Genomic DNA, 10,156 nt, shown 5'->3' on the forward strand with positions numbered 1-10,156 from the left:
TGGTTTTTTTTTCCATGGGCGCCCTCAGAGGTGGGCAAACGGGGAAATTGCTCCACCCCCCCTTTCTTTAGCCATACCTCTTTTTTCTGTCGAACTTTTTGGGGAGTGCAGTGACGAAGAAGAGTGATCCAGTTACTTGAAATGTGTGTTACATCAATTTCGGGAAACTTATATCCCTATTCCTACTAAGCTTTAGCTATAGCTCGTTCATTTATCGGATCGTTGTATATGTAAAGGTTGTATATTTCATCGGGCGAGTTCGCTATATGACTTGAAATTGTTTCTGCCGGCGTCCATGCTCTCAGTAGCGTAGGGGGTGGACTTGCCCCTTGGTCCACCCATCTGGCTATGCCACTGCATGCTCCTCTCTATTTGAACTTTGTTTGAACCCAAAAACCAACCTTTTTCTATTTGACTAGGCAAAAACCTAACTTTTCGCCCTACCCCTCTAAGACGAAGCACTTAATTACATACGTTCCTGAATTCCATAAGTGACAATTCACAACGTAACTTAAACCAAAAAATTAATAAAAATGCCATTTCACCCACTTAAAGGAAGTAATAACTGGACCATGATTATCCAAATTATAGTTCGACTATTCAAATTTGTTTATTGCTGGGAAAATGTTGTCAATTCAAATCCTAACGATGTTTATATAAAAAACTATGCTGGGGCCAAACAAAATGAACAAGGGTGGGGCAACCCCCTCTATGCTGAGCGGCCTGACACGGAATCACAGAGTGGACAAGAGATTGGTTATGCAAGGTTACAAGGTAGTCGTTTTGGTACGGTTCTACCTCTATAGATCACCGTAAAACGAAATAGAGGCTACGCGGCAGTGGCGGACTGGGTCTAAAAATGTGGACTGCCAGGGGTCAAAGGGGGCCCACCCAAAACCAGAGGCGTAGACAGGGGGAGACACCCTCCGAAAAAGGAACATTCCCCCCTGAAATATTGTTTTATGTTAATAATTATCTCGCTTTAATTATTTTTACTCAATTGTGTGCGAACTACGCTACTGCCGAAAACTAGAAGGATAAATGCTATAATATTTTTAATTAAATCAAGGAATACCACTGGACATGCCTCAGGCTGGAATCAAACCAGCGACCTGTGAGTTGCGGTCCCAACGCCTCTTCCTTTTGGACTACTAAGCCCACAATATAGGTGTTCCCTTGTCTCGCGTAAAATATATCCCGATTTTTTATTAAGCCATAGCATTTTATAAATCACCTAGTTGTAACAGTTCCTTTCCATTGGAACACTCTTTGAAACGGCAACTCATAGGTCGCTGGTTCGTCGCCATTTATAAAAGAAATGTTTTAGCGATATAATGTTTTTAATAATTACAGATAACATATTAAAGGCAATATACAGTCGATACTAAATGTAAACATAATTATATAGATTGTTATTTTTAGTTTATATTTTAGACAAATGCCGAAATTTTACTTATTAACCGGTTGTTTAAAAGCATGTTTCATGTTCCACTATATTTTGAGTAATCGTTGGAATACACTAGATGACTGTGCGAATCTGTCAATAATTGCTTCTACATCCAATTCATCTTACAATTCCTTTTCAATTAAGCAATAATTTTAATACGTCGAAGTTCGAAGCAAAAGAAAGCAATTCCAACATAACTTCATCTTTACTGATTCGTGGAGAAAGTTTAACACCATCCAAGGCGTCATCTTCTAGGCCCTTCTCTGTAATATTTTTAAAATTTGCTGTGTCCAAGCAAGTTAAATCTTTATACAACTTTTTGTGTTGTAAAAAACGTGAATCTAGTGACTAGACAATGCGGTCCATTATTAGGTTAAACCATGAATAGATAGATAAATAGATTCATGGTTAAACACATTTACTCTTAAATCAGCGGGACCCTGCCAAATATAAGACGTAACTTAGTACTGTTCAACTACGTAGTTTCTTTCGTCGGGTACTCGGGCTTAGCCAAACTTTTAAAAATGTGTTAAAAATGGTTAAAATTGTTTTGAAAATGAATCCACGCTGAACCGCCAGCGCCTCGGCACCCCGACGATGTCATTGGAACTTTTTTTTATAAATAAAATATTAATTTTTAGTTTTATTCAGTAAAAATATAATTTAATATTGAAAGTTTTGGAACTTCTATTATATTTTGAAGCTACTATAATGTTGGCATATTGTTGAAGGTTTAAGGTGTCCCACTGACCAAATTTATCATGGGGCCTAGTGTGCCTAATTCTTAATCCGGCACTGTTCCCAAAAATTAACTCGTGTTTCTGGTTAGTTTTATTCTTTTCCACTAGATAACGCCACGATACGGGCATCCAGAAAACCATAGACTAATCATGGACTAATAAATACGAGAAAAATTTTCATATTTCCCTTAGGGTAGCTGCAATATAGGATCTCTGATTGAGAGGCTCGGCTTGGTACCAGCCCCAGTCCTTATTGCGATAGTTGCAAGTAGATAATATTATAAGAAACGGTACTTGGTTCTTTTCTTATAAATTGAACAATTCGATTTCTGAAAATGTAAGTAACTTAACATAATATTATCCTTAAGTTACTTTTAAATAAAAGTTAAACTTGCGCTCAGCGCTCTTCATTTTGAAAGGGAAAATTTTCGCGCGTTGTTATTTATGTCGCCAACATTTGTATGCTCCACTTCACTGCTTTCTGGTATGTCTTTTACTATTTCCGGTCTTTTTACATTCTTTTTACCCCCTTTCCGTGAGAGGTTTTTACAGTGATTCGTTGTATGGTTTGCGAAATTATTTGGGTTTTAAAGAAAGTTAACGACTATTTTTTATTACGTATAGCTTAAGTTACTTTTAATACCTTCTTATTATTACAAACGATTTTCAGATTTTGCTTAGTCTTTTTGAAGTTTCATAATGTCATCAAAAGTAACATGCATAGCTCCTGGTTGTCAAAGTACTAGCTATGATACTGGTGTAACATTTCACACATTACCTAGAAATGTGGAAACTAGGGCCAAGTGGCTGGCCAACATAGGTTCACCAACTCGCAAGGTTTTTGAGCGGTCAAAACTTTGTTCGCTTCATTTCATTGAAGACTCCTATGAACGCATTTGTCAAACTCTAGTGGGAATTGACCCCAAATTCATTCCAGCTCCAAATCGATTGAAGAAAAATGCCATTCCAACTTTATTTGGTACAACCATTAGGAAAAGGAAGCACAGCTCAACTGTATGTTTACAAAACTTTAAAGTTAACAAGCAACAAGCTCTATATTATTTTTATAGGATGATTTAGGAGAGCCACCTATGAAAATTTCAGTCATTAATGAGTTGCAAGCAGCTAAATTTGAAAAGAAAACTCGAAATGTGAAACATACTGGTAGGCAATAGAATAAAACTATTTACATATTTTCGAATTAAAGAAGAGGCCATATACATGTATTTCAGCGTGTCAGGTTGGTATTATTACCTCCATTGCGAAAAAAATGGTTGACCAGTCATGCCAAACTTTGCCCCTTCAGTCATTTAAAAATTCATACTTTAATAAAGATGAGTTTCATAATCATTATGATGATGAGGCTAATGAGGAAGATGAAGAGGATAAACTTGACCCTTTGGACATAAGATTGGAGAGACCCAAGGAGGATATGTAATAGTCTTTAATTATTAGGGGTGTGCTAGTCCTATTTTTTATGAATTGAGTCCTAGTCCTTTAGAAAATCGTTTAAAGTCTTATTTGAGCTCAAAACGTTTTAGTCCAGACTGATGGGATAATGTTTAATTTTGTTTAACTTATTTCTAAAAAAAAATTAAATAAAAATTAATGATTTTAATATCAGATTTTTGGCTTAAAGTTTGTTAAAAATGTATTCGTCAACTTTAAAAATGATTGAAGTAGCTCTATAACTGACAATATGAGGGGAGAGTAAGAGAAAAAAAGTAACTAATGCAGCACCGTTTTGAGTTTCTTGGAGGCGCCAAAGAAAAAGTTTACACTCCTTGAGTAATTTCTGAACCTTGGGGATGGACTTGGGTACTTGTTTGAGCACTTTCACACCTCTATTAATTACATAATCCATTTCATTACAGTTTTGGTTTCCTTTTAGATCTAGGGAGTTGAATAAGGACCTTGATGTGATGGCTGAAAAGAAATTTATCGTTTTTGAGACTGAGCTTTTTCAGCTTTTTAAAGTTTGTTTTCAATGTCTTGCCTTGTGTTCCATAAGTAAATCTGTCAATGGCACTTGTTTGACTGTTCGCGCTACGTGTCCCAACCATCATACATTTTGTTGGAACAGTCAGCCATTCATTGGAAAAAAACCAGCTGGGAACATTTTGACTGCCGCTGCAATATCTTTCTCCGCTGTTAATCCAACAAAGGCTTTACAAATGCTAAGTTTTGTTGGTATTCAGATGTTTGAGCACTCAACTTTCTATAGGATTCAAGAGGCTTACTTATTCCGTGCCATAAACCATGTAAAATATACATAAATATATCTATAATTACTTTTTTCACAATCTCACTTGATGATTCATGTAGGTTTGGGAGAAGGAGCAAAGCTTGATTCTGCAGTCACTAAGCACTAAACCTCTGACATTAGTGGGGAATGGTAGAATGAACCACCTTGGAGTGCGCTCAAAATATGGAACTTATTCTTTTCTAGAAAATTCCCTGAAAAAAGTTATACATATTGTTTTCATACAAGTAATTAATTTTAAAAGTTATTTAACTTATTTTGTTACCTGACAGTTAAAGCATGGATGTATGATTGTGTGTTTAGTATTTGGATGTGGTTCTTGGTAGATTACATTACACCTTAATTTCAACCACTACCAAATTTAAGGAGACCTTCCATTGCTTTTAGTCTTAGGTAACATTGATGTTATGCAAGTCACTAAAATATTAACAATTAATTTTTGGTAGCAGAGCAATCAGACTAAGAATAATGTTACAATAGAGTTTGAGAGTTTTATCCATGGATTGAAGTTTTTTATTCAGCGACAATTCAATGTTGTCTGTATGGTTACAGATAGGAATGATCAAATTAGTGCTTTTCTTAGGAAAAATTATCCGAAGATAAGGCACCTTTTTGATTGCTGGAATCTTGTGAAATGTAAATAAATTTATGAAACATTCTTTGTAACAGTGTAACTGAGATTTCGCCATTATGTAGCCATAAAATCCAAAATAACCGAGGCTGCCAAAACCAAAGGCTCTGAAGTGCTTTCGGAGTGGAATAAATCTATCCAGAACCACATTTACTGGGTAGCCAATACCAGTTTTGGCAATACAGAATTAATGAGGGCAAAGTGGACGTCTCTACTGAGGCATGTTATTAATAAACATGATGGACATGATGCACCCTTCGAGAACTGTTCTCATGAATCTATTAATGTAGAGGAAAGATCAAACCAGTGGTTAAATCCAAGTACATACTTTTATATTAAAAAAATTACTAAATTAAAGAATACATTTTTAAATTGCAATTTCTCATATAGTATCTCATGCTCATGGTAAGCTATCAAAGATAGTGAAAGCCTACACCAAGGATATTGGACTTATGTCATCTAGCAACCAGACATTTTCCGTAGAGGCTTTCCACTCTGTCATTTCTCATTTTGCTCCTAAGAGCCACAATTATTCTTTCCATGAACTGTATGCTAGGCTTATACTAGCAGCTCTTCATTTTAATGAGAACTCTGTTAGTATTCAAGCAAAAATTGAGGATGGAAAACGGAGATGGTGTATTTTCCCTGCCAAAGCGAAGGTTGGGGAGCTCTCTGCTAAACCAATTATGGTTGGATCAAGCTATAGTAGGCCTATTTTATAATTTGTTTATAAAATTTACTATGGACTCAAAAAAATTACTTTTTTAGGATATGTTGCCCAACTTATAAAAGTCGCCTGTGACTATTCAGTTGAGTCTCTAAGTGAAGGGACCAACAAAACCATATTGGAACTAAAGCAAAGTCCAGCCAGCCTTAGTTCTTCCTTTTGTACATCCTGAAATGGCAGTGGTGATAGATGAATAGATGAAATTCAGGAGATTTGGGTAAATTAAATTAATCTCTTAAAGAATTTCATACAGGGAAAAAATTAAGTTTGAATTTAAAACATATTTTCCCATTTCGATATAGGAATGAAAGTGTTGAAATATCAGGAGTAACCAATTCACTCTATAACAGGAGAGGATGTTGGCCTATGGCTGATAACTTCTTCTAAAATATAATATTCACTAAGTGGTTTGGAAATAGGAAAACCAGAAAGATGAAGTAAGAATGTGTTTTATTTAAGTCTATTTGAAAGCAATTTAGATAAGTTGAAATTGAAGATAGTGAGCCAGTAGTAGATAAACATATTCCTTGGAAAATATTTTGGTATTTTAAAATATCATTGTTGTGAACCTTTCATTACAGTGTGAAAAGAATATGAACTGGTTAAAAATATTGACTCTCCAGAACCTACAATATTCATCAGAGAGATAGTGGGATCTGCTTTAGTTCACTGCGGAACTGGGATTTAACTTGAAGAATATGTGAACAATCTTGCACTATAACTTATGACTAGATCAGATTTAGGGATGATATTGGAATTTATTGTATGGGATCAAATGACCCAAAATTGCGTTTAGGCTTTCTATTGGCTATAAAATTTCTACATTTCCACTCTTCATCTGCTGATACTATTTTGGTGGAGGGCTGAAACCTTATTTAAAGGTTTTAAAAAAGCATTTACCAAAGAAAAAGTTTTAATTGATGAAAGTAAAATATTATATGATCTTCCAAGTTCCAACCATTCATGTTATTAACAGTCAAATGTCATTCCACCTAGAAACAGGCAAAGTAATAATGGCATTGCAATTACCTTTCACTCTCCAGGGCTTCAAGGTGTCTATGGGAAAGACTTGTAGTTTCTTGAATTTAGATTGGAGTATATCATGACCCAGGTAATCTTTAATAATGTGGTGCGCTTAAGCAGGAATTGCACGAAGCAATACAATTAGTTTGGTATAAAGTTATGTTTCGAAAAATGGACGTCATTGGTGGCAATGACAATTGGTAGTCAATATTTCCACATTACAATTCCGATCCATACTAAAGCAAGAGTGATAACCAGTCTGAAGGAGACCTTCGAAACGCACAGTCTTTTCTATGTATTGCAATTAAATGGCAGTCAAGAGTTTAGATTGAGAGGGTAAGGAGCAGTGAAAAGATTGGAAAATGAATCCGCACACTCATTTCCTAAGATTCATCAGTGGCTGAGGCTCCAAAGGATAATATAGGGCACCTCAGTAGACATACCATCGTCAGGAATCCATAACGCTACTTGGAATGAATAACGGCTTCGATTCCCCGCCGTTGTGGCGGAACATAGTAGGCGGAGCTTATAAGCCTTTGTTTGTCACTGAATTTGACGTCATTTAAGGCGGTATAAGCGTTCTAGCCCCTCCCACAATGTTCCGCCACAAAATACCACAGGGGATATGGGGAGATACTCATTCCAAGTAGCGTTATGGATTCCTGCCATCGTATATAGCCAAACAAAGTGGATCTGTATGATATGACGAGAGCTAACATAGTGGCTATGGAGTCGGTAAAGCGAGGTACACGAAAGCAAAGATAATTTAAACTCGTACCCTAGATTCGAATACTGAGAGCTTTCCCATTGGCGGTTTTGTTACGAAGCGTTTACCCTTTTCCGGCACGTGACCTCAGAAAAATCGGGCTTCATCGGTTGCGGTAAGGCGCCAACCATGGAGCGAATTTTTCTGAGTTCCAGCGGGAAGTGGGTAAACGCTATCGGCAACGCGCGAGAGAGTGATTTCGAATCTAGGGTACGAGTTTAAATTATCTTTGACTATACCTAACTAAGGTTAATTTCCCGTAGTACTGTAGTCTAACTGCTAATGGTCGTCGTCGTCGTGTATTCAGTTGTATCCAAGTTATCCAACTATTAATGGCGGTGTATTTCACTTTATTCCCTCCGCGTAGTCATGGCCAACTTCGCGCGCTCACTACGCCCGCACCAGGCGGCCTACCCAAAAGATCAAAAATAGCGAAATTCGTTCTTTGCCGCTACGGAGGTGCTGGAGCCACCTCCGGACCTAACTATTAGCATAGAATCGAATGGAACGATTATGGCTTTTCGTTACTTTAAGGAATTTATTGAAAACTATTCGATATATTCGTCGATGTCAGAGGTAGAATAAACCTTTTTTCCATGATTTACAACCGTTTTCAAAATTTTCTAATTCATTTTTCCCGCCGAGATCGACTATTTCCAAAAGTGCCACCGCTCAGGCGCCAGTGAAAATCACGTGTTTAGAATGTAATGTAAACAAACCGACATGTGGAATTTTTCATCCAACGTTTCGGTTTGGATTTTAAACTATTTGATGGCAAGTAGATAAACAATTAAACTGATATTTAAAGTGATGCAACTAAAATTTTAGTGTAATGAGCATAAAAAATACTTTTAATATTTTTACCTCCCCGAGGGGACAAAGTCCCCTAGGAGGGGTTATAAAATCACCGTGTCTGTCTGTGGGTGGGTCTGTCTGCCTGTCAGGCCTGCGAACGCGTTCGCATTTTCGGGGCAAAGGGTAATCATTGCGTACGCAGTTTCTCGAAGGGTTGGCAAAACCACCGTGTGACGGTGAGCGTTAACGGATTAATTTGCGGTTAGGTTTGGTTTGGATTGTTTTTTTTTCGTCAACGCTCACCGTCGCGACAGTTTTAATTCAGTTTGATTGGATATTTCGTTATTGTAATGTTTATGTGTAGGTTGTGAATGTTGAGTTCGTGTTGTGAATGTTGTCGGTGTTGAGTTTGTGTGATGATGGTTGTGGATGTTGAGTCTGTTGTGTTTGTACGGGCGTTTTCTCTCCAACTTCTTCTTAATGACTTTGGGACGGACCGAGTGCTGAGTGTTATGCAACCTCTCAACGTCCAATGGCAGGGTTTCCAACAATTTTACACGGTATTCGTCTTAGTATCAATTTGCGAATCATTAGCGCCGGCCGGGAATCGAACCCGGGTCTTCCTCGTTTATTTTCTAGTCGACAATTACGTGTTTGCCGAAAAGCCAATCCAAGCGAGGTCGACTGAGCACATGATTACAAATGGTCTCTTCTGATACGTGATTACGATTACCCAATGAGCTAAAAGCATGCTTTTGGGCCACGCCATATAGGTGAATTATGCTGGGTAATGTGCCTAATCAACTTGTTTAAATTTGCACGGTGGCGACAAATGTCGATAAAGAACGCAATTATACTAGAGCCGAGTCAGCCGACACTTGCTTTAACTCGGTTTCATTCTATTTTGATATACTTGTAGACTTGTAGTGATCGGTGAGCCACTACTTTCTTCTGCCAATTCAATTCCGCGTGTCGCTTCTGACTGCGCTTTAAATCGTTGAGTATCAAGGCCATACGAAGTCAGTAGTGCGTCGTACCAAGAGGGGGTTGCGTCCGACCCAAGGGGGAAATTTTAATATGAGCTATTCCTAGAAATAGGTAGAGAAGGTAGACTGAAATGTTGAGTATATTGTGTGATGCGGAATTAGATCAACTCTAATAGTCTATAGTTTTCAATATATTCGGACAGGAATCCATACCTCTATTTGGAATACTTATCCTGCCGTATAGCGTATGGTAAGATAACTCTGACGGCTTTGGCCCCGCCTACAAGAGAAAAAAATCCCCTTTGCGCACGCTCCCCTCTCACGTTGTTTTTTGTTAAGTTAACATAGTGACGTCATAAAAACCGTCAGCCACATCGAGACGAAAATCTGCCGCGATAAGCATTCCAAGTCCGTGCTGCCGTTTGGTCCTTCCCGCCTGGTTCGGCGAGCGGGTTGGATTGCCTCAGCCCTCAGCACCTGACTCCCTACTCAAGGCCATCACAAACTCTGCAACCTGATGTTCGCCGGCCTCGTTCCACCGGAAATCTGCCCAGTCCTTTATGGCGCTTCCCTATGCGCCCTTAAGAAGAAAGATGGCGGAATCCGACCGATTGCTGTGGGTAGTACCATTCGCCGTATTGTCGCCAAATTGGGAAGCGCGCACTTAATGCCGACCCTTGGCCCCCTTCTTCGCCCGACGCAGCTGGGTTTCAGTACCCGTGGGGGAGCAGAAGCCGCAGCCCACGCGGCTCGCCAATATGTTAATCACCCTCACCAG

General features: G+C 38.3%; 1 protein-coding gene across 2 annotated transcripts; it reads left to right on the forward strand.

Moving 5' to 3' along the window:
- The first annotated feature begins 2,440 nt into the window (after positions 1-2,440).
- LOC149926687 (uncharacterized) lies at positions 2,441-6,591 on the forward strand. Of its 2 annotated transcripts, XM_090158288.1 has the most exons (12): positions 2,441-2,524; positions 2,858-3,201; positions 3,258-3,351; positions 3,420-3,621; positions 4,079-4,448; positions 4,513-4,677; positions 4,897-5,086; positions 5,147-5,401; positions 5,472-5,786; positions 5,850-6,025; positions 6,111-6,245; positions 6,390-6,591. In XM_090158288.1, exons 2-10 carry the CDS (start codon positions 2,887-2,889, stop codon positions 5,978-5,980), a joined length of 2,037 nt encoding a protein of 678 aa, XP_090014414.1. In that variant the 5' UTR covers positions 2,441-2,524; positions 2,858-2,886; the 3' UTR covers positions 5,981-6,025; positions 6,111-6,245; positions 6,390-6,591. The 2 variants fall into 2 exon arrangements, with proteins under 2 accessions (XP_090014414.1, XP_090014415.1); XM_090158289.1 differs by lacking the exons at positions 6,111-6,245; positions 6,390-6,591 and having other exon boundaries at positions 5,472-5,674; positions 5,850-5,997.
- Positions 6,592-10,156: the final 3,565 nt, after the last annotated feature.

This window comes from Leiobunum rupestre, chromosome 9 (genome assembly GCF_980474605.1).
Source record: "Leiobunum rupestre chromosome 9, qqLeiRupe1.1.hap1, whole genome shotgun sequence".
NCBI lineage: Eukaryota > Metazoa > Arthropoda > Arachnida > Opiliones > Sclerosomatidae > Leiobunum > Leiobunum rupestre.